At 40.2% G+C, this 25,355-nt stretch overlaps 2 protein-coding genes across 6 annotated transcripts in view; both read right to left on the minus strand.

The window, feature by feature from the left end:
- Positions 1-1,974: 1,974 nt before the first annotated feature.
- Positions 1,975-19,947, minus strand: LOC132778274 (retinol dehydrogenase 8-like). Its single transcript, XM_060781061.2, has 6 exons — positions 19,650-19,947; positions 17,460-17,621; positions 13,522-13,701; positions 11,350-11,443; positions 8,539-8,722; positions 1,975-3,414 (listed from the first exon to the last, which is right to left on the minus strand). The coding sequence occupies exons 1-6, from the start codon at positions 19,744-19,746 to the stop codon at positions 3,175-3,177; spliced, it is 957 nt and encodes a 318-aa protein (XP_060637044.1). The 5' UTR covers positions 19,747-19,947; the 3' UTR covers positions 1,975-3,174.
- A 2,542-nt stretch (positions 19,948-22,489) lies between these two features.
- The window catches only part of GRB7 (growth factor receptor bound protein 7), a 115,767-nt gene continuing 112,901 nt past the window's right edge, over positions 22,490-25,355 (minus strand). For all 5 annotated transcript variants that reach the window (XM_060781062.2, XM_060781065.2, XM_060781063.2 and 2 more), the window contains one exon: positions 22,490-25,299. In XM_060781062.2, the coding sequence (XP_060637045.2) occupies positions 25,153-25,299 (147 nt within the window). In that variant the 3' untranslated portion in view covers positions 22,490-25,152. The remainder of the gene's footprint in view (positions 25,300-25,355) is intronic.

Here is a 25,355-nt window from a genome sequence, read left to right on the forward strand (position 1 = left end):
TGGAAGGAAAAAGGAAGAGAGGCCAACCAAGGGTAAGATGGATGGATGGATGGCATCCTTGAAGTGACTGGCTTGACCTTGAAGGAGCTAAGAGTGGTGATGGCCAACAGGGAGCTCTGGTGTGGGCTGGTCCATGAGGTCACTAAGAGTCGGAAATGACTGAACGAATAAACAACAACAACCTGGAATGCAGTCTTCCTCTTTTCTTCCTAACTTCTTCCTTACCAGGCATTACTTTCTTTTCTAGTGACTCATGCCTTACCATGATATGCCCAAGTACAACAGTCCCAGTTTATCCACTTTGTTTCTAGGGAGAATTACGGCTTAATTTGCTCTAGGATTCACTTATTTGACTTTGGAGCAGTGTGCAGTACCCATAGAACTCTTCTTTCAAATGGGTTGATTTTCTTTCTATCAGATTTCTTTGCTATCCAGCTTTCATAACCATACATAGAAATTGGCATAGACCATCTGAACTTTATTGTTCCATGATTGCATCTTTTCACCTTAGGATCTTGTCAGGTTCTTTCAAAGTTGCACTTCCAAATCCTGGTCTTTTTTTTATTTCTTGACAACGTTCTCCATTCTAATGACTAACTGAACCACAATAAGAAAAATCTTAAACTATTTCAGTGTCTTCACTGTTTATATTGTTTCCTTTCAAGTTATATAAATAATCTGTGGTCATTATTTTTGTTTCCTGGAAACCTGACATGGCACTTTCTTCTTTAACTGTCTCCAGTAAGTATTCATAGTCTTTGCTATTTTCAGCTATCAGTATGGTGTCATTTGCATATTGTAAACAGATGTTCTGCCCTTCAGTTTTCACACCTCTTTCTCCTGAGCCTAATCCTGCTTTGTGTATGATGTGTTTAGTATACAAATTAAACAGGGAAATAAAATGCAGTCCCATCTGACCCCCCCTTGTCAACTAGAAACCATTCCATTTCTTTATATTCTGTTCTGATAGTGGCCATTTATTCTGACTACAGGTCAATAAAATATTGTGCCATACTCTTTAACACCAAGTCAAAGTTTTTCATAATCTACTTGATCAAAGGTTTTCTTATAATCTATAAACGTGCTGACCAATTTTCTTTTCATATTCTTTAGTATGCTCCAGTATCCAACATATGTCTTAATGTATTCCCTAGTACCTCATCTTTTCCTGAATGCAGCTTGGACACCTGACATTTCTCTAAGAAGAGTGCTAGGCAGAAGATCCTATCTGGTTTTGGAAGCTAAGCAAGACCAAAAGTAGCTGGTTAGAGGCACTGCCAATGAATTCCAGCTGTTGTTGGCTTTATTTCAAAGAAGGGAACTGGAAAATATCACTTTTGTGTATCCATTGCCAAAGAAAACCCTGTGGTGGGGTTGCCATAAATCAACAAGGCACTTGAAATCACATATACAGCATAGGTATCAATATTAATCTGTCTACAAATGTGGAGAAACTAGTATAATGCAACAACAAGTAATGTTATCACTATTTAACCTCAATGTGTAACCTTGAGACTTTTTAAAAGTTGCCTTGTTACTTTTCCAGTAGCTATTTGGGATGTAGGTATTCCTAAATGGAATTTTAAAGAAAAAAATTAAAGTAACTAAAAAACAGCTGTTTAGATAATATGTTACTAATAAATCATTCTTAATGCAATGTATAATGTGCTGCTGGGGGTGGGGGTGGGGAATCAAAGGAAGGAAGGGAAGAAGGGAGGAAGGAAGGGAAGGAGGGAGGGAGGAAAGGAGGCAAATAAATAGTATATTATTTGTTATTAATAATTAACGCTCCAAGCTCTGGAAAAGGTGATTAGCACAGGGTCATTTAGTGTCAAGCAGGGATTTGAAATGCCATTCTTTCCTTATTAATGCTCCAAATTAGTACTGCCAAGGGATTGCTTTTTGCTGCAACAATCACCACCATCACCACCTCTACCCAATTCCTCAAAAAAACAAAAACTCAGGAGTCACAACTCTGTCATAAACTTTATAGTGTAAAGAACATTTTTACAGCATAACTGGGAAGGACTCAAATTTATTTCCACAACTGCAGATCTTGTCCAACCCCACAACTATAACTTGGGCTCTACATGGTGTGACACCATACTGTCTCATGCTTTCTATTTACAATTGCATGATCTCCAGGAAAGTGTATTGACTTAGAAACAGACTTTATTCAGTTGAATGGAAGCTCTCTAGAAAATAGATGAAGGATTGCTGGTTTTACAACCAGCAACAAACATCCAGTTGTTATATTTGCAGGTTCAGTATGTGTTTAAGCTCCCATATTAGTCAAATTGACCATTTTCACTTTATCTTGGACTGAGTTCCTCCTAGCCATTAACATTTTGTCCCTTGATGGATTCCAGTTTTCACCATATCTCACTGGCTTTGTTTATACATTCTTGTAGAACCATTGGTTGCACAAGGAGCTTCACTTATATACTGACAAATTGCAACTGTTTATGCAGTTATTTCAATGCAAGCATAAGGCTCCAACTGGATTCTGGCCCCAAATCATGGGTTTAAATTCTATTGTTATTTATGGCTATAGAAGAGCCATTGAATCCACAGGATTTCTCTAGTTGTGTCAGCTCACCATACAACAAATGATCAAATATGACTACTCTAGTTGAGATTAGCCAATAGGATCCCTGCCACAGTGATAAAGCATGCTAGTAATATACAAAACAGGACTTAAAGATGTAACATAGAGGTCTGAAAAGGCCCCCAAGACATCTTTATGGCTGCCAGGAGCAGTGGGGGGGGGGGGTGTATTTCCATCACATTTGGAGGTGATTTCCACTTATTTCCTATTGTTATCCAAATTTATTTGGACCTAAATGGAGGGTCCAATAGCATGGTGAAAATATGCCTTAGGTCCCTCAGGGGCCCTTGAGACAATTGTTATAAACACTTTTTGCAAAGCTAGCTTGGGTGATGTGACCATCTAATGGATCTTAGAAGTTTAATACTATCTCCTTGCCTTCCACAGTTATCCACCCTGATGTGGTATGAAGATACAACTAAATAGTATGAAAATTTAAAAAGTGCAGACAGAAAATCTGCCATAATGAAATAAACCCTTGAAATGTTCTCCTGATTGGGTCTCTTGGTATTGCCTCCTGGTCTCTCCTCTCCTTGAAACTCTCGTCTTTAAGCCTCCGAAGCACCTCATCTGAAGCCCAGTAGCCTGGCCCCTTGTCTCATTTTGTGGGCTTGCCAGCGGATAAGCCGGATGGCCTTCAAGCTGACATGCAAAAGGGTGTCATATCTGAAGACCATCTTGTAGAAGGAGTCAGTCATCAGGGCCCCAGTGGGGTCAGCGTGCTTGAGGGCAGTCATGGGTGTATAGATGGCATTAGTCTGGTGACGGAAGGGTGGCTTGGCAGTGGTGATGACCTTCAACGTGTGCTGTGGGGGAAAACAGATAGAGTTCTTGTCAAAGTCTGCAAACCCTTCCCCAATGCAGAATAGACTTTCTTGGCTCAGTACTCTTCCCAAAGTGTATTAAGGTATTTTTGACTGAGGCAGTCATCTCCATGGCACTTCTGGCTAGGGATTTTATAATACAGCATAGTGTAGTAATCTGAGTACTAGACCAGGACCAGAGTTAAAGGAGCTCATCAGACAGGCAGGGAAGATGACTGGGAGAAAATATGGAATACCAAGTTAAAATATTAGAGATCGATGAATGTAATAGGAAATTGGTACAAGATGTTCTTCTGATGGTCCTTAACACCTCAAAATGTAGCAAGGTACTATAAGAACTATAACAATAGATATTGCAAATGTGGAGAGAAACTGGGGACCTTCTTCTACTCTTGGTGGGACTGTAAGGAAGTGAAGAAGTACTGGAACACTGTCAAAGGATAGTAAAAGTGAAATTTGAATTAAGGCCTGAATATTATTTATTAAACTTGACAGATTTTGAACTAGGCAGAAACAAGGACAAATTATTCTTTTAGATGACATCCGCAGCAAGAATAATACTAGCTCAAAAGTGGCACCTGAAAGAAATCCAGACTATAGATACATGGATTACAAAATTAATGGATTACAAGGATATGGACTCCCTAACTTTCCTACTGCAGGACCGGAAAAACAGATGTAAAACAGACTGGACACTATTTAAAGAATTCCTCCAGGAAAGAGGACTCACCCACGATGCTCAAACAGATTAATCTAGGAGAAAGAAGTGATAGTAATGTAAGAAGGAAAATTATAGAATAGGTAGTAGAACTGAAGCTTTAAGAACATATTAAAAAGGAAGAGGAAATGGAATAAACTCCCTGTGGAGTTTACCAAAACCCACCGACCCCCACCTTTCCCCCCTCCTCCCTCCCCCCCCCTTTACCCAAATGTTTCCTTTTTTATGTACACCTATTAAAAATTCCTGAAATAAAGATGATTAATAAAAAAAAATCAGACAGGCAGGGAAGGAAAGCTGGACATCCCAGAAAATATTTACCAATTTTCTGGGATGTCCAATCATCTCATGTCCTTTCCCCATCTTCTGCCTGTCTTTCCATATTTTAAGCTTTAGGTCTCCATTTCCTTATGCTGTGGAAAAGGATGCCCACAGAGTCCCACCAGGTGTGCCTTCATGTCATGTGATGACTTCTGTGGAGCTTCATTTCCACCGCGCATGGAAACGGAGCCCTTAAGCCATGTGATGAGGTTCTAAATCCCCCACTCAACCATGGAAACCCCCTTAGTGACTTTGGGCAATGGCCAACTTCCTCTGAACAAATCCTATGATTGGTCTGAATCAATCTGAAGGCATGTAACAACAGGACAACAATATACCAAATTAAGGCACGCATATAAATATACTTCAAAATTTCAAGTTTAAGCTGCAACAAATGCTGGCTCAAATTTTGTTGAACTGACAACCCTTTCTTCCTAGAAGCCTGAACCATTTAAGGATAATCGGTTGGATACCACCCTTCTATGAATCACACTTTCCTAGAAGTAAGTAGGTATTGATTCAATTTAGTTACAGTTAAATGATTCCATGCCATCCAGAGCAGCTCATGTTAGGAGGCTTTCCAAGAAAAAGGGTAACAGCTCAAATAGAGTAACAGATCAAATAGCACTTGGATAGATTTGCATTGCTATCTCCTGCTAAAGTATGGACAACTCTTCAGCACATTTTCCTGCTGATGGATGGTTCCAGAGGAATTATAGATCTGCTGCCAAAGTTTTGACTGGTCAGTTTAAATCAAATTCCCTTTTTGCCTTCTTCTTGGTACTTGGCTCACTCCTTCCTTCAGTTCATCTTGGCCACAAATTTAATGACAAATCAAATTTAGAATAAAATAACATTCCACATTTGGAAGACAGACTTGCCTTTAGGCTGCTTTAACAGACTCTGGGCTCTCCCAGATTGGCCAAAACAAACACGAGTTCTCGTGATAAAGCCCTTTGGGTTTTCCCAAGCTCTGTAGGTTGGAAAAATCTTTGACCATTCATTTTCATTCTTATTAATATATATATATATATATATATATATATATATAATAATTGCACTGACCCACTATAGTGCTAAAACTCTAGGGGAAAAATAAACAAAAGAGAGAAAGAAGAAGAGATGAAGACACCTTAGAATTAAAAGGAGAATCACTCAAGGGTGGAAATTTACTGTGGCAACCTGTGTCAAGAATTGCCCAATAATAGTCCAGGATAATAGAAATGTTGGGTGGATACAGTCGGCCCTCCACATTTGCAGTTTAACTTTTGCAGATTTGTTTATTTGGGAATTTGAATAATATGTTCTTTCTAGGAATCTCTAGGTCCTCCACCATAACTCCGGATTTGCACTGGAGGATCTAGAGATACCTAGAGAGATTTTATAGGCATTTGTAGGTCTTCCAATCCAAGCCGATGGTCAAATCCCACTGTTTTCCATAGAATTGCCTAGGAGAGGTATTCTTTCCGGGGGGGGGGGGGGATTTATTTCATTCATGTACTTTCTTGAAGGTCCTGTGTGACTAACCCCCCTGTGAAAGTGGAAGAAATCCAAGAACTACAGCAACAGAAGAACTACGACCTTCTCAGTGGTGGCCCCTTGGCTGTGGAATGCCCTTCCTGCAGACATCAGATTGGCCCCCTCGCTGTTGGCGTTTCGGAGGAAGGTGAAGACCTGGCTATTCGAACAAGCATTTGGCTAAACAGTGAAATTGAACATAGGAATATGGAACAATGGATAATGAGAGTGGATTCTGATTTTATTGTTGAGGCGTTATGATTATTATACTGTTGTTAATTGTTGATGTTATAATCTATTTTATTTGCATTATACTGTTTTGTGATATTTTGCATTGTTGTGTAAACCGCTTTGAGTCGCCTAAGGGCTGAGAAAAGCAGTATAGAAATAAAGTAAATAAATAATAAATAAATAAACAAATACTACAGACTCCCAACATTTTCACTATATCTTGAGGACCCCTCTACGCTTGTTTATGCCTCTGTTTTTAATATTTGTAAATTTGTAATAGTACAGAGAATATTCCCTCTATGTCTCAGTTGCAGGAGGATGTATTCAATATTATAGGTTTCATAATAGATTATGGAAGGCCATGTAATGGTATCAGTTGTGCCTTCAGAGTATCACCATCGTTCCTTGTATGCTTGCAAGTGGGCGAGTACAAGGGTCTAAACCTTGAAGTACACAGCTAAGCCTTCAGAAATGTAAAAAGCTTTGGAAATGGATTAGGTGGGATTATTTGTTCATGGAACTGAATCATTTCCAAACAAGCAGGGTATTATAAATGAAAGAAGGAAAATAGATTTAAAATGGGTAGTTTTAGCAGGAGAAAGGAGAAGGATCCCAAAATGGTAGGGTGTCTCCATTACTTTGTTTTATTTTTCATGAATTAGACAACCCAAGGCATATTCTACAGCTACTGGGGTGGTAATGAGGCAGCTATTCAGATGTCAACCACACTTAAACCCTAAGTTATATTATCTAGTAATATGTATTGGATTCTAGAAACCAGTATTGAAGAAAGTGGTTTCACTGTGCAGATGATTACATAGGAAATCCCAGGACCAGTTTGTGGCCAGGATGGTGATTACGCAGACAAACCTCAGAGCCCTGATGGACCTTAAAGCCTTTCGTTCACACACTATTGTGGGAGTCTATTGTTTGGCTGCCACAATTTGAAGCTAGCTTCTAAATGCATTAAATAGTCAGTATAGTTAGGACCATAGCCAATGTTGCAGTGAACATTGCAAGCTGATGAAGTGTGCTGCTTTTTTATGAAACATTTCAATTCAGCAGCACATGAAAGGTACTGGGTTTTTTCTTAAGTTGGTAAGTTAACTATAAAAATGAGTTAGGAGAAGAATGGAGGAAGGAGAAAGGAGGAAAAGAAAAGAAAAAAGGGGAAAGGAGAGGAGGAAATAGTAATTACTGTTCAACTACAGCCGGGCTTTGGCACAGCAGGTTAAACCACCTGCTGCAGTAAATCTTATTAGTCGAAAGGCTGCCAGTTCGAAGCCCAGGTCAGGATGAGCTCCTGGCTTTAGCCCAGCTTCTGCCTATCAAGCGATTTGAAAACAAAAATGTGAGTAGATAAATAAGTACTACCTAAAAGCAGGGAGGTATTCTGAGGCACCCATAAGACATGCCGGTGATTTAATCAAAGGAGGAAGTATGATCAAAGCTCTTCAGCAGGGAATTGGAGTGACAGCACACACACACACACACGCACACATCCCAATGGCCAGAACCAAGCACAAAGCCTCCAAAATGCCAAAGATGGGGAAAGCCAATATATGCCTCTATCTATGTATAATTGTCTGTCTTGTTTGTGTATAAAATGACATTGAATGTTTGTCACATATTATGTTCTGTGATCCACCCTGAGTCCCCATCAGGGTGAGAAGAGCAGAATATAAATACTCTAAATAAATGAATGAATAAATAAACTTCACTGATTGAGTGACACAAATGATATGTCAGGAATTACTTTGAAACATTTCCTCCAACATGTTGCCCCTGAAATTCTGTCACTTTGCTTTCCAATGTCCTGAAATCTCATCACAGTGCTCATTCAGCTCCAAGAAAACCAATCTGTCTGGCCCTTCAGCAGTCTGTATCTGTCTTCTAGCCATTGACAATTATCCCGCCTTCACAGATATTATTGCTGTTTTATTTTTCATGCTAATATGCTTTAATGGTTCTATATTGTTTCAATGTGATGGTTCCAATTGTGTTTATTGTTATGTCTTAGTTGATTATTTTTCTGTGCCATCTTTGGCCTCACTCTAGAAGACACCCCCTGCCAATATTATGCCAGAAAATCTGATCTAAATTATAGAACAACCCACAACACACATCTCTGGCATTTTACTTCTTTTCCTCATTATAGACCGGAACATCAGAGGAGTATAATATCTCCATATATACTGGGAAATGGGCACAAGCATTTCCTTTCAAGGATCAGCTGCCTAGGGTGTACATTAATTCTGCAAGTACAATATATTGTGGTTACCTCCTCGCACGTGTTAATAAGATATTTAGATTTTCACCTCAGCCACATCTTCTGGGGTTTGGCCCAAGCTGGAGAAGATGGCTTTGGAATTCTTCAGGTAGATCTTGGTGAATATCTCAGCTGTTTCAGAATCAGTCTGGGAATAGTCAGCCTTCTCCGCATCTTCATAGACTTTCATCTCAAACTCAGTGACCACTGGACCTGGCTCTATCAAACTGACGCTACAAATCAAGCAAGCATAGATATAAAAATCAGAGAAAGGCTTTTCTATGAGACTCTTTCTGGTGGGTGTTGACTGCCTTGTAGCACATTGGAATCTGGGAATGTTTTGATTTTTGGATTAAAATTTGAGGAATCCTTGCAGAGATCATGAACGTTTCAGTCCCCAAAAAAGTAATTTTTCAAAATTCTGCATTCTTCCTTTAAACCATTTAGTGTGGACAAAGAGTTCTTAATTAAGCTCCAGAGGCACAGAGAAGAACAACCGAGGCTCTTAATAAAAACAATTATGGAAAACATTGATCGTTATGGGAAAGATCAATGGTTATGGAAAAGATGAGTAGCGAACAGTCATTGGCATTACTCACTTAACTCTGGTTGGGTATTACTCAGTATACTTTCTTCAGCAAAGTAACATTTGGCATTGATCCCTCCAGACTGAAAACAATGAAACTGAAGAGGAGAGATCTTCTTCAGATTGAGGTGTCCATGTGAGCAAGTACCTTGGAAAATAAGTGATCTTAATCACATGGAAAGACTCTTTCCTGCAATATGCTGATTTGTTTCTCTCTCAGGAAAATGAGATGAATCATTCCCTTCCTCCCATGTCGAAGAATGTGTAATGAGTAATGTCGGAACAAAGCTAAAGTCTTATTACTAAATAATTGAGTAGCAACCATAAACAGAATCAATTATTGAAGGGCCACCTGTTCTTGCAAGAACCTGCCTTTTCAGCTTTGCTCGGGTCCTGCCCTTGGGGATGGATGGATCAGTTGATTTCCAGCCCCCATCAGTTTTATATGTATTTATTGGCATGTCCAGATTTCATGGGAATCATCATTTTTTTAAAAATCTGCACGAACTTTTGCATTGAGCGCATATTTAGCTATGTACCTTTGAGCACATATATATATATATTGTGCTCACTCAAGCCACACAATTCTAAGTATATTTTACCCTAAAATAGACACTTCATGTACATTTCAATCTGCCTTTAAGCCCAAAGCCATTTCACTATGAAATGTGGACATAAATTCGTCAAGCATCCCTCACTGCAACTTTTTTTGAGACAAGGGAAGTGACAAGGAATGGGATGAAGGCATTGCCTTCCTATATAAAACTCTATCCCCTCAAATGATATTTTCCTTCAAGGACATCTAATCACCTCTCAACAAAAGTTTGCTCTAGCCACTGTCAGGCCATTATATGCTAATCAAGGTGGTCAGTTGAAACATTCACACCTAGCTCCAGCAGACAAGAGTCCTTTTTCTCACCCTGGTCATTCCACAGATATATAAACCCCTTTTCCTAGTTCCAACAGACCTCACTACCTCTGAGGATGCTTGCCACAGATGCAGGCGAAACATCAAGAGAGAATGTCTCTAGACCAGGGGTCCTCAAACTAAGGCCCGGGGGCCGGATGCGGCCCTCCAAGGCCATTTACCCGGCCCTCGCTCAGGGTCAACCTAAGTATGAAACTACTTGAAAGCACACAATAATAACAACAATCCTATCTCATCAGCCAAAAGCAGGCCCACACTTTCCATTGAAATACTAATAAATTTATATTTGTTAAAATTGTTCTTAGTTTTTATTATTGTATTGTTTTAAAGGTTTTTGCACTACAAATAAGCTATGTGAAGTGCATAGGAATTCATTCATTTTTTTCCGAACTATAATTCGGCCCGCCAACAGTTTGAGGGATTGTGACCTGGCCCTCTGTTTAAAAAGTTTGAGGATACCTGCTCTAGACCATGGCCATATAGCCCGAAAAAACCTACAACAACACATATTTTCCTTCAGTTCCTAGCATTTGCTAGCATTGCACAAATTCAGACATTGAGAATGATTATCTTCTAGAACAATTTCATTTGTTGTGTTTGCATTCCATTAGTCACTTTTCCTGCTTCTCTCTTTTGAATGTCTAAAGCATTTTATACATGTTCAGCAGAAGTTTTAAGGTACCAAAATGCTACAGATTTATGGAATATTTTATGAGAAAAGAGAATTTGTGGAACAATTGCCCATTTTGATGCATATACATTACATAAACACACATAAGGTATGTGCTAGAAAGCCACTTTGCCTCTGGCTTAAAAATAATTTTGGCAATATCAAGTTTTGCAACTCATGAGATTCTTTGTAGGAGAAAGCATACTATCTCTCACAAATGTGCTCATTTTTGTATCTTGCAGTATGACATGTGGACAAAAAGCTGGGTGCATTTTAAAAAGCAAACGTCTAAAAATCTGTACAATTCAAAAATACACTCAAAGATGGCTAATTGGGAATGTGTACTAAATGTGTACAAAAATTACACATATTACTTCCATGGATTCAATAACCACAATTTCAATTAATCATGCTCTAAAAATATCACCCCACAGAAGGGTTTGTGGGCCTTTCTAGATTTTCCAGTGCAATTGTATAGTATGCTTCCAGCCCAAGTACAGTCAGATATAAGGTTTGGAATTATCCACGATTTTAGGTATCCATCTCACAAAGCTATGGACACTGTTGCACAGAATGGACCCTAGCTGTTAAAGCGATACTACAAACCTATCATGTGTGGTATGAAAGAGAAGGATTAGGCTATATATTGCCACCAAAGGCACAACTAACCACTCACAAGATGTTGAACTTGAGCGCCTGGATGACGAGGCTTTCGCAGAAGCCCTCAATAGCAAATTTGGAGGCTGTGTAGATATCATTGAACACAATACCTGGAGAGAAGAGAGAGGCCAAAAAAAGAGAGATGAAGGCCAAGTTGTCCAACCGCCTAGGGACCCAACAAGGTTAGCTTGCTTTTGTATGGCAAGATGTAATGTTTCCACAATTGCCAGTACAAAATGCCTCCTCTGTGGGGAAAAGGGGCATTAATCATGTGCCCCTCTTTGTGGTCCTATAAATGAGACACTAGGTCTAAGTTCACGTATTACTGCAGCATATCATAATTAACCTCCAGTGTCCTTCTGTTCCACTTGCAATATGCAATCCCTACATTGGATACTATTGGTCCATGTTGTAATTCTGGCCATTGGTATCTTGAATCTCGTCTAATGGAGTAAAACTAAAACTGGCTTTTAATGCTCGTGGTTGCCTTTTACAGGGTTTATGTTATGTTTTAAAATGTTTATTTTTTCTATGGTTTTTGTGTCGTTGGGCAATTGAATGTTTTGCCGTATGCTGGAAACCACTCTGAGTCCTCTTGAGGAGACAGGGCGATATACAAATAAAGTTTTATTTATTTATATTTGTTTACAATTGTAGTGTAACTAAATAAACAAACTGGTAAATCCACATGTGTGCCATCCCATCGCCCAAGTACAATGACAAATGTGAGTAACACATTCCACATTGGGCTATTCTGTATTCTGTAGAGGGTCTCGGGTCCATTGCAAAATAAGCAGAAGCCTATCATGGACCACATACACCATTTCTAATACACATCAATGTGATATATACAGTGTTCCCTCACTTATCGCAGGTGTTATGTTCCAGGACCACCAGCGAAAAGTGAAAATCTGCGAAGTAGAGAAGCTATAGATATAGATATATCACATTCTGAGGGTGAGGGAGAAGCGAGGAGAGATTTAAAGGCACTGCACACCTTTTTTATTGCTAGCTATAAGGAAGGGGCTATAAGGCCATGATTTACATACTGCTTTGTATCTCTCCTCTCTCTTTTTGATGATTAGTTGCCTCTCTCCCAAGAGTGAGGGTGAAACCCCCTTCCACACTCCATCGTTGCCAGGAGGCAAAAACCCGCAAAACAGAGAGTCCGCGAAAAGCGAACCGTGAAGTAGGGAGGGAACACTGTGTATGTGTGTGTGTATGTGTATCAGTGTTAAATGTCAAATGCATTTATTATATTTTAATCTGTTTTTTCCTTAATCCATATGTATTATTTAATTGCTTTTTATTTTTTTACTGTGGTTTAAAACTATTTGGACTTATTGTCGAAGGCTTTCATGGCCGGAATCACTGGGTTGTTGTAGGTTTTTCCGGGCTATATGGCCATGTTCTGGAGGCAATTTTTCTCCTGACGTTTCGCCTGCATCTATGGCACGCATCCTCACTACCTCTGAGGATGCTTGCCATAGATGCAGGCGAAACGTCAGGAGAAAAATTGCCTCCAGAACATGGCCATATAGCCCGGAAAAACCTACAACAACCCACTATTTGGATTGTTAGCCACCTTGAGTTCCCACAGGGAGAAAAACGGAGTATAAATAAAGGAAGAAAGAAATGGGAACAAAGCCAATTAAAATTTAGAATGATAAAATCCAAAGTTGTCCACATGGGTGGCTGAGAATGTGTAATCTTTGCTTTCTGATGGTTCACAGACTTTACTTCATGCACAAAATGATTTTAAAATATTATATACAAAATTAATTCTAGGCTATGTGTATAAGGTGTTTATGAATCATAAATTAATTTTGTGTTTAAACTTGGGTCCCATCTTCATTACATCTTATTATGTATATGCAAGGATTCCAGAAGATGAAACACCCTTTGTCCCAAGGATAAGGAATATTCAACCTATATTTCAATTCCAGGTTGTAAGACCACCAAATGTAAAAAAATCTTGGAAGAAGGTTTGTGGCAGGAATTTTATGCAGGGTGGTCCTATATAGGCTTACTTAAAAGTAGTTCCCATTGTGTCGGTTTTACTTTTGAGTGAGTGAGTTCAGGATTACAGCTTGAAAGTTCTAAAAGACTGGGGTTCATGGGATATGAAGGGATGCTTTGACTGGTGTGTGTGAACAAAGCTGCGGGGACAAAGCAAACAAAAGCTTACCTTGCAAACCCATGACACTGCTGATGACCACAATGTGACCGTTTTTCCTTTTCTTCATGTCAGGGAGGACCTCCTTGATCATCCTCACCACACCAAAAAAGTTAGTCTCCATGATGGCCTTCATCTCCTCAATAGACTGGCACTCAATGGGACCAATGAGACCAACACCAGCGTTATTGACTATAAGAGACAGCCAAGAGTTCTTACTGTTAATCTCTAGTATCCAATGAACTTCAAATAGGAACAGACAATGGAGAATGATGTCATCTGATACTGAATAATCAATGGCCCTTTAGATGTATCACAATGCTATTATGTTTATTCTATTTGTGTATGAATTTTCTGCTGTTAGCCGGCCTGAGTCCCTCTTCGGAGGTCGAGAAGACCAGGGTTATAAAAGCTCTAAATAATAAATAAATAAATAAATGTTGTTGGACTAAAAGTCCCATAATGTCTGAACTTTGGACAAGCTGAATTGATCATTGCCAGGGACATCTTGAAACATTTTTCCATTGCAACAAAGGTCAAGATGAGGCCTAGTTGTTCATTCCATGTATAGAAATGACTCACACTGGCAGATCCATTTCAACCCAACTGATGACAGCACAGTCTCCTTCACTGTACCTGAAAGTAGCAAATTAGATGGAATAGAACTCAAGTGGCTCTCTGGCACACACACCTCTGTCCTCCAGCTACCTATCTCTCAACATCTTCTGCTCACAGCACCTGCTGAACTGCACATGGAATTAATGAGTAGGCCCCAACTTGACCTTTGCCTCAATGGAAAAAAATTGAACTGGCCTGGCAATGGTAATTTAGCATGTTCAAAGTTCAGCTCTGCCTTAGATACAGTCAATCTAATAGGCATCAACTTAGGTCAACACATACGTGTGTGTATGGGAAGCTTAGCTGAAGGTCTTCCATCAAGTATAGCCTAAGTAAAGCTCACCTAGATCACAACAATATAGATGATGATAATGATGATACCCAGGGTCTATGTGACCAACACAGAAAATAATCAGATCTTGTTTGTTGTTCCAAATTATGTTCTCAGGGTCTGGCATTGTATATAATCAAAACTTCTGGCTGTTGGGTCTATGCATATTATATTGCAGTTGCTGAATTTACTATTGATGCTGAAGGTAATATTCGGCCAATATGTGTAGTAACCAGAAACAGCTTTAACCCAGTGGCAGCAGATAGTATCACTGTCAATGGAATGATAAATCTACTCCACATTTAATCCAAATTCTGATGTAGCTATCCAAGGTGCTGAACCTTATTTCCGGTACCCTGGATATGTCCTTTGAAGTTCAGGTTGATTGTGTAATCATTGACATACGAAATAGAAGCTATTGTTGCCATTTACTTCCACGAATCTCTCCAATCCCCCTTGAAAGCTATCCAGGCTAGTGGCCCACATGACATCTTGCAGTAGAAAATTCCATTATATGTGTAGCCTATGTATTATATGTGTTTGTCCTGTTCATATACTTCACTGATTCACCTCTTCAGTCTGTAATCATCAAATGATCAAAGCAGCTACCTCTTGGTCTCTGAACATCTGTTTATATCCACAGGAGAAATAACAAGTAGCAAAATACAGAGAACACATCTGATGGGTTAAACCATCCCCCAATTCTGTAACAGGGATTTGTCAACAACAGTTGGTTTGCTTTGGCAATTTAGTTCCTAATCCAATCTAGAAGACTGTGAAATTGGCTTGGTGTAAGAAGAAGAATCACTCCAGAATTGGCCAAAGATGTGCGTGCAAATATTCACATTGGACACTATTGTTCCACAGTTTCAGAGGGCAATCCACCCACACCAATGCCCCACTCCATTTATATCACTGTTGTCCCTTCCTGGTACCAAAGCATGACCTATATACGAGACTCATATCAAAAGAATGTGACCATGTAACATTTTCTCTCTTTTTTTTCTTCTTGACCTCAGTCCAAATCTAATAGGCTCTTTGGAATGCATTCAAATTAACTGAGGCTATCTCAGGATGTGTTTTGTATAAACTCTAGGAGCATTGTTCACATTCTTTGGGTCTGTAAAGTGAAAATATGAAAGATATTTCATCATCAATAAATGACCTTATGGAAGGGTGTCTATGATCTCAGTTTTAGTCTCTAAATCATATGAAATACATAGAATTCCATATGACAGTGTTCTAGATAGAGACAACACCATCATATCCTAGCATTTAACCTATTCCATCTAATAACAAGGGAAGGGATGCCTTGGCTTCTCATCAGTCCCAAGAAATTATGTTGAACTTTGTTCAAGAATCCTGGTTACTTTAACTCGGTAACTAGGAGGTGTTTGTGGGGATTCAACCAACCAGAACTTGAAAATATTTAAAAATGTTTCCAACATGCATGCAACTTACTACACTGATGTGTAGGTAGCTTCCTGCCATTTAACAGATCCTCAGACTCTCTCCAGCACTCAATTGAGTTGTTTACCATTTTACTGCACCATTGTATATAATGGGGTTTGTGCATCCCCATATTTTTTGTATTGGGCGTGTGTGTGTTCCTGGAACCAAACTTCAGCAGATGCCATAGGATCACTATATCAACTTGAGCAACAACCCGAAAGAGACATACACAGGTGTAAGATTCACCTAACTAGTATATGTCGCCAAAAGGATGCCAGCCATAACGTGGCACCGAGAGGGTTGGGTCTTCAGGGGCATAGGGACAACATTCTCAGAGGCACACACACGGACAAGAAGTTCTGAGGAGTATACATAGCAATTTTAATGCACTACAATGAGTAATGTTCATTGTTGATTGAGAAATTATACTGTTTAGCTGGTATTGTGCCACCGAACATCTACCGGGAAGTAGCAGCCAATAATGAAAGGATCAAGACAGTGACATCTCCAGTCCATCCCCTGTTCGGATATCAGCCAGCATGCCAATGCCTTAAATCAAGAAATAGCTTTCTAAGTTCTACAGAGAAACTTGCAGAAACACCTCAGCAAGTGAGAGTTCAAAAGTGGCAGGTTAAAATCCAGAACCTCAATCTATGGCTGATATCAAATGAGGGACTCCCTCCTGGGCACACAAAAGACTGGGCGACTTGAAAGGCACTGAACAAAATGGTAGCCATGACTCAAATGAGAATATTGGCATTTAATGAATTTTAACATAAAAAATAAATATTGATTTGATTAAAAACAATTTTATCTGAATTTTTAAACAATTGATTCTCAGTGGGTTGTTGTAGGTTTTCCGGGCTGTATGGCCATGTTCTAGAAGCATTCTCTCCTGACATTTTGCCTGCATCTATGACAGGCATCCTTAGTCTGATTCTCAGATAAAGTACACATGTATAATACACTATAAAATAAGAGGTAGGATAGGTACAGTTGTGTGTGATGAAATTCAGTGCCAGCAGCTTGGTTTCATACCAGTAGACTGTGAATGGGAATACAAGTTTGTTGTGTGTTACTGCTTATATATTATTTATAATATTGCATTTTTAGATGCTTATTTGCTTTGTTATTTTATTGATGTATTTGTTGGGCTTGGCTTCATGTAAGCCGCCCTGAGTCCCCTTGGGAAGATGGTGGCGGGGTATAAATAGATTATTATTATTATTATTATTATTATTATTATTATTATTATTATTATTATACAGTTCTCGATACCTTAAATAGTTCCTTTATAGTTCAGACTAAAATTCACTACCCTTTTAATGCATCCACTATAGGAACTAGTGTACTTGTGGACAATGTCAACCCAGGTCAATATCTGAATGTGTACCAAGCTCCTTAAACATTTGTCCCCTTGCTTTTGCTGTGACACCTGAAGTATGATGCTTCACGCATATTTAGGGGCCTCTTGGTTCCATTACATATCTCTTCTTTGTAAATCTCATCCCTGGAGATGGGTGATCCAGCAAATGGTTTGAGTACTTACTGAGGATGTCAATGTGCCGTTGGGGAATACTGTTGATGCAGTTGCGGATGGATTTTTCATCGCAGACATCCAGCTGTTTGATTTCCAGAGTTTTGTGGAGGGCATAGCCTGCTGCTGCTTCTAACTTTTCTTTCTTGGACAAATTTCTCATTGTGGCAATCACTGGAACATAGAAGCGTCATTATTCAGTTCAAACTTCTGACCTAGGAAAAGTCAATTTTTGGAAGGCAACTCACAGAATCCCCCAGCCAGTATACCCAGTGGCTATGTTGATTGGGTGGATTCCATGGATTATGGCCTCAAAAGGTAACTTTTCCACAATTTTGATTAACAAGCTGATTAAATGTGGAATAAATGGTAAGAGGGATCCATAATTGGTCGCATAAAAATTCTTAAGGAATTGTCATCCATAGGTGGAAGGAGGTTTCAAGGGGAGTGCCTCAGTATTTTATCCTAGAGCAGTAGTTCTCAACCCGTGGGTCCCCAGGTATTTTGGCCTACAACTCCCAGAAATCCCAGCCAGTTTACCAGCTGTTAGGATTTCTGGGAGTTGAAGGCCAAAACATCTGGGGACCCACAGGTTGAGAACCACTTGTCTACAGTAACTGGGAGTCATCAAAAGATGGAAGTCTATGACTATTATGACTTGACGTTATGTCCTAGATTGTTGCTTATGTTGTCCGTTATATTGTTGTTATAATATTGTTTTATTTGAACATTTCAACATTTTTATCAATGTGTTAGAAGACGGGGGTAGAGAAAATCCTATCACGTTTGAAGGTGGCACAAACCTGTGAGGGATGGCTAACACATTGGAAGACATGAACAGAATTCAATAGGACTAAAAAGTAGGCAGAATGCAATAAAATAATAACATAGACAAAAATTCAAAAGTGCACATTTAGACCACAAAAAACAAAAATGCAAGTATAGGATGCAGGATACATGGCTCAGTAATATTTCATGCAAAATGATCTGGCAATAGTCAGGGCTCATCTGAAGTTCTTGGGTGGTTCATATGTCTGACTAAAATGATCAAGGGTCTGGAGAACAAACCCTATGAGGAGCAGCTTAAAGAGCTGGGCATGTTTAGCCTGAAGAAGAGAAGGCTGAGAGGAGACATGATAGCCATGTATAAATATGTGAGAGGAAGTCACGGGGAGCAGGGAGCGAACTTGTTTTCTGCTGCCCTGGAGACTAGGACGCAGAACAATGGCTTCAAACTACAAGAAAGGAGATTCCATCTGAACATTAGGAAGAACTTCCTGACTGTGAGAGCTGTTCAGCAGTGGAACTCTCTTCCCCGGAGTGTGGTGGAGGCTCCTTCTTTGGAAGCTTTTAAACAGAGGTTGGATGGCCATCTGTTGGGGGTGCTTTGAATGCAATTTTCCTGCTTCTTGGCAGGGGGTTGGACTGGTTGGCCCATGAGGTCTCTTCCAACTCTATGATTCTATATTTAAAAGGATATATACAAGTTGGAGCAGGTTCAGAAATGAGTAAAAAAAAATGAGAATCATACTCAAAAAAAGATTTATATAGTTGCATTGAAAGAACTTACTATCCCTGCATCTGTTTTATGTCAAAAAATTTTTTTTTCAAATTCAAAATATTTATTTCGGTCATTGACCAGCACAGGAAATAGTGTCACATTTCCATACAAACCTGGCATGTTTGGTACATTAAAAATATAAATATAACTACTAAAAACACAATATGGGTGAGGGAGCAGAAGGGGAAACAGGGTAAAAACATACAATGCCCAGATCCATCACCAAATTGTAGATTCAGGGAAGAAGATTACTGGACACACAGTTGACTTTTGGAAGTCATTCCCTGGCGGATTTTGTATGCTGCTGCACATATGTTTTATGTCATACCCATTCTATAAAATATTCAAAACTAGTCATAATAGATGAGGCTTTCTTGTGATTTAGTTACATATGTTACATATAACAATAATCTCTTTTTAAAAACAAGCTGTATGTAGTAATGCTGGATCATGAAGGTGGGGAGGGGTCTCAACCAACAATTAGGAAATGCCTTTACTTGAATTAAAGTGTACTCTTATCTCCCACCTGGCTAAACAAGATTTTGGGTTCTAAGAAATTCTTCATCCTCAGGCTACCTGGGATAGCATAGGAAGAAATGTTGGGAAGAAACAGAAGAAATTCAAAGATTAGGCCAACTCACCTTTGAACCTTTTCTGCTTGTCCTGTGCTAACTTCACAGCCAAAGCCAGTCCAATTCCAGAGGAGCAACCGGTGATCAGAACTGTTTTGCAAACCATCTTGGACCTCAGTTGAGGAGAGATGTGTGACCTCCAGGTATGAGGCAATGGCTTCTAGAACACCTTTGAAAAGGCTGTGTGCTTTCCTAGCAGCTAGGAAGTTTGCCCTGACATCTTCCCCAGAGGGTCCCTCTTCAAGAATCTTTTAAAAGGCCAGTTTGAGAGCTCACTGGCCAATATCCAAGGCTTTAATCGCCTGACCCTTGCTAAACCCCAAGTGGATTTGCACGGCAAATCCCACCTAATCCCTTCCAGACCTAACCACTCGTGATGCATAAATAAAACCACGAGACCTGGCAGGGAAGTGGATGGGAAAAGGTAAAATTACCTACCCCCCAGAATGCCTTGCAAGGAGCATCACCCATTATGTGTTGCTTCTAGAGTTATCATGCTAGATTGCCAGGCCAAATAAAGGCTGTGGAGCTACATGGGAGGATCTGCAAGAAACACGTGGTTCTGATTACCTTCTTCACATGATGGTACCATAGCTACGTAGTTCCCTTGAATACATCTGGAAACAAAAAGAGCCTCAGTGGTGCAATGGGTTAAACCAGGGGTTCTCAAACTTTTTAAACAGAGGGCCAGGTCACAGTTCCTCAAACTGTTGGAGGGCCAGATTGTAATTTGAAAAAAAAAACATGAATGAATTCCTATGCACACTGCACATATCTTATTTGTAGTGCAAAAAACACTTAATACAATAATTAAAATGAAGAACAATTTTAACAAATATAAATTTATTAGTATTTCTATGGGAAGAGGACCTTTTCGGTGGTGACCCCTCGACTCTAGAACTCACTCCCTAAGGACATCAGGCAGGCCCCAACTCTGACAGTTTTCAGGAGCTTGAAGACATGGTTGTTCCAGTGTGCCTTCCCGGATTAACAATCCCATAGCACTTTGTCCCTCTAAAGCACTTTACATTTTTTAGGTCTGCTCATATGTCTTTCCACAAACGCCACTATCACCTTTTCTTCCATGTTCAGCACTATTTCCAATTTTAATTTTACATTTGGCCTTCCCATAGTTTTAATTGTATGTTGTCTAATTGATAATGTTATATGTTATGTTTTATTTTAATTGCTTATATTGGCGTGATTATTGCCAGTATTGTTGTGTTCGGCCTCGGCCTCATGTAAGCCGCACCGAGTCCCTTGGGGAGATGGTAGCAGGGTACAAATAAAGTGTTGTTATTATTATTATTATTATTATTATTATTATTATTATTATTATTAAATGAGGCCCTGCTTTTGGCTGATGAGATAGGATTTATTTATTTATTTATTTACAGTTCTTATATTCCGCCCTTCTCACCTCGCAGGGGACTCAGGGCGGATTACAGTAAACACATATATGGCAAACATTCAATGCCAGTTTGACAAACAATGTTTAACAGACAAATACACCGAGGCTATTTAACTTTTTTCTGGCCGCCAGGGGAGCTGCTGCTTTTCATCGTCCATCAACGACAGCGATGAAGTTCTTCCGCATTCCACATTCCCCGGAGTCTTTTTTTTCTTTATGGCCTTAGTTAAATTTAGCCTCCCACACAAGGTGGTACCTTATTTTCCTACTTGACAGATGCAACTGTCTTTCGGGTTGCAAAGGTCAACAACGGGCTACACAATGGCTGGACACCCACTCCAGCCCGGGCTGGCTTCGAACTCATGACCTTTTGGTCAGAGTGATCTTAATGCAGCTGACACTCAGCCAGCTGCGCCACAATCCCGGTGCAAGGATTGTTATTGTTGTTGTTGTTGTTGTTGTTGTTGTTGTGTGCTTTCAAGTCGTTACAGACTTAGGTTGGCCCTGAGTGAGGGCTGGGTAAATGACCTTGGAGGGCCACATCCAGCCCCCGGGCCTTAGTTTGAGGACCCCTGGGTTAAACCCTTGTGCCGACAGGACTGCTGGTCGGCGGTTCGAATCCAGGTGAGCTCCCATCTGTCAGCTCCAGCTTCTCATGCAGGGACATGAGAGAAGCCTTCCACAGGATGGTAAAACACCTGGGCATCCCCAGGGCAACATCCTTGAAGATGGCCAATTCTCTCACTCCAGAGGTAACATGCAGTTTCTTAAGTTGCTCCTGATACGGGGGGGGGGGGGGGGGGGGGGAATCTGGAAATGAACACTGTAAGGTCAGAGGCCAATGACAAAATGGCAGCGAGGGGAGACTAGTGTTGTCTTACTCTGATTTCTGCCACAAAAGATCTTAAGGGCAAGGAAAGATAGGTAAAGGTTTTCCCCTGACATTAAATCCAGTCGTGTCCGACTCTGGGGTGTGGTGCTCATCTCCATTTCTAAGCTGAAGAGCCAGTGTTGTCTGTAGACACCCCCAAGGTCATGTGGCCGGCATGACTGCATGGGGTGCCATTACCTTCCCGCCGGAGTGGTACCTATTGATTTACTCACATTTGCATGTTTTCGAACTGCTAGGTTGGCAGAAGCTGGGGCTGACAGCGGAAGCTCACGTCGCTCCCCGGATTCGAACCTGCGACTTTTCGGCCAACAGGTTTAGCAGCTCAGCTGTTTTATCCACTGTGCCACTGGGACCTCCACAGGGAAACATGGAGTTATAAAATATAAATTTGTATTTGTATGTCAAAAGTTTAGCGTGTTGGAGAAATAGAGCAATAAAATAGTCTTTTGATTCATTTAAGGGTAATATTTGCAATTCATTTAACTAGTTGTTGTTATATTACTCTCCTCTTCCCCCACCACCCCCATTCACAAAACCAAAGCAAAGTTATGGAAAAAATAAGATTTATTATCATCACTTATATATACACAATTCATCACAGTATATATACTGGCCTTATAGATTTGTACAATAACAGTGACAGAACGTTCTTGCTTTGCCTGTTCTCAACCCCAGGATATTTCCAATTGAAAAACAGCTATTGCAGCCTCCATTCTTTGTCTTGTCCTAATATTTAGAAGGGAATTTTATTTTTTTGAAAAAAAAGACTCTTGAAGAATCTTTAAGAGCAACTTATTTACTGCAATAAATGCTTTTGTGAGTTACAGCCTATCTCTTTAGATGACATTTTTAGGAGCAAAAAACCCCTCAATAATGCTGTAATATATTGCTTAATGTTAAAGGCACTCCCAGACTCCATTTTCTTCTTCCCTCTGCTCTTTTTTATATTAAAATAGGCTAAAATGAAAATTGCTTCGATTTAATAGCACCACTAGGGCTGAAAACAAGGACTATTAGATTTGTGTTCTGTTGTTTTTCCAGACTGAAGAGTTTCTAGAGCTGATATTATTCTGGCTTCCTACCCACACGGCAGAATTATAGCAGTTTAGCTGAAATAGCTCCATCCTATGGATCCTGGGACTTGAAGTTTGTTATGGCACCAGAGTGCTCTAACAGCGAAGGGCAAATACTAGGCTTGTTTGATTAAAGAAATGGTTCAAAACTCATTTTGGATGTAGGGGGAGATTCGGAAGTCAATTCTGATTTTCACAGAAAAAAATGTTCAAAACTTTTTGAAACATCCAAGACTTCTGATTCCTTCTTTAATGGTTTGAAAGTGTTATTTCCTGTTTCATTGGGTGGTCTTTACTTTGAAAGTAGTTGTTTTACTCCAGAAGGCGGGGGAGTGAAAGGAGGAAATCCATCCAGTCTGGTTTAAAACGCTTCCAAAGGTTGAGACCAGAAGCGAGGGAAGAGGAACGGCAGGAAATCCATCCACTCTGGTTTAAAATGCTTCCAAGGCCTGAGACCAGAAGCGAGGGGAGAGGAAAGGCAGGAAAACCATCCACTCTGGTTTAAAACGCTTCCAAGGTCTGAGACCAGAAACAAGGGGAGAGGAAAGGCAGGAAATCCATCCACTCTGGTTTAAAACACTTCCAAGGCCTGAGACCAGAAACAAGGGGAGAGGAAAGGCAGGAAATCCATCCACTCTGGTTTAAAACACTTCCAAGGCCTGAGACCAGAAACAAGGGGAGAGGAAAGGCAGGAAATCCATCCACTCTGGTTTAAAACGCTTCCAAGGCTTGAGACCAGAAGCGAGGGTAGAGGAAAGGCAGGAAATCCATCCACTCTGGTTTAAAATGCTTCCAAGGCTTGAGAGCAGAAGTGAGGGGAGAGGAAAGGCAGGAAATCCATCCACTCTGGTTTAAAACGCTTCCAAGGCTTGAGACCAGAAGCGAGGAGAGAGGAAAGGCAGGAAATCCATCCAGTCTGATTTAAAATGCTTCCCAGGCTTGAGACCAGAAGCAGGGAAAAGCTAAATCATTTCCGACTCACTTACTGCTTCATAAAAGAAATGGTGGAAAAAGCTTCAGAAGGGCAAAAGGACTTCTGGTTTCCTTAAAAACTTCAAAATCGCTTCAAAAAGCAAATCTTTCCGAATTTATTCTGAATTATGAAAATTCCGACCAAACCTAACAATGCCTAGTAAATACCTCACAAAATTACAAAATCTCTTAATATCATAGCATTCAGTCATGCAGGTAATGTGGTGCCAATGCTATAATTCTGAAGTGTAGAAACAGCCTGGGTTATTCCGCCCCTCTGAGAAGCCCCTTAGCCTATCCTGATCTGGTAGGCCTGCAAGAGGTTACAGGTCAGGTTTTGGCTATTGATTGGGCAACGGTTGGTATAACCTAACTATTATCCCACATGCTGTTGGATTCCTTTCTCCCAGCTAGAGATCTGCTCTACTTCCCCATGCAGTCTGTTTCCCATGTGACTAAACTGTAATGCTTGGCACCAGAGACTAGTCAAGGAGTTCATTGCCAAACAAATGTGACAGCAACCAAAAAATCTCTACCTGAAGGCAGATAGTTGTGATTAAGAGAGCAAAAAAGGCATTTCCAAGAAAAATCAGTTCCCTGGTTATACATCAAAGATTGCTATTGTCCCAATGTTTCTTCCAGTTGATCAGGCATTTGAAACAAGCCAAGAAAGCTCTAACAGCTCTGCAGGACAACTCTCAAGATATGGAACCTTTGGAATCATGTTAAGGAGCAGACAGATGCAAGAATTGGTGGCAAAATCTCTTAAATGTGGTGACAAAATCCTAGTCTGGCACAGAGCACACACAAGCAAAGAGTTCTCCCATGAAGAGGGGCATTTTGCAAGCAGGTATGTGTAATTTCCCTCTTTGCCAGGTAAGGTGAAAGCCACAAGTCAATAAGAAGAGTGTCCCATCTTCTGTAGAGAGTTGTCATTGCGGTGACTTCCGATCACGCTCCGATTGTTCCTGCTGGGTGGATGAATGGGAGGATTCAAACCAGGGCCTTACTGGATCACTTGCAATAAGTGTGACTGAAGTAAGGAGCAGGTGTAAGATCGGAGTTGATTCTGGTGCACAGAGTTCATGTTTTTTTATAAGTCCTCCTTCACCATCTCCCCTCCTGCCATGGCTGTGGTGGGTCGAAGGGTAGGAAGATGTCCTATCACAAGGCAACAGAGGTGCAGTAGTGCTTCAGCTTGCAAGGCAGGATGCCACGGTTGATCTGGTGAAACTCCACTAGTTGGATCAGGTCAGTAAAACGAGTCTGTCCATCATCCATGGTGTAGTAGAGACGACCATCTTCCTCACTCTGAAAACCAGAAAAGATTGTGAGTATTGGCATGGAGACTGAGAACAGAAAGCATG

The sequence above is a fragment of the Anolis sagrei genome, chromosome 6 (genome assembly GCF_037176765.1).
Source record: "Anolis sagrei isolate rAnoSag1 chromosome 6, rAnoSag1.mat, whole genome shotgun sequence".
Classification (NCBI taxonomy): Eukaryota; Metazoa; Chordata; class Lepidosauria; order Squamata; family Dactyloidae; genus Anolis; species Anolis sagrei.

What these genes read in the sequence shown, in the direction of transcription:
- LOC132778274 (XM_060781061.2), bottom strand. Translation starts at nt 19,746, where the DNA reads ATGGTTTGCAAAACAGTTCTGATCACCGGTTGCTCCTCTGGAATTGGA. An exon ending in ACGGCACATTGACATCCTCA is followed by an intron (nt 13,702 to 17,459) that starts GTAAGTACTCAA and finishes TGTCTCTTATAG; the next exon opens with TCAATAACGCTGGTGTTGGT. An exon ending in GCGCTCAAGTTCAACATCTT is followed by an intron (nt 8,723 to 11,349) that starts GTGAGTGGTTAG and finishes CTTGATTTGTAG; the next exon opens with CGTCAGTTTGATAGAGCCAG.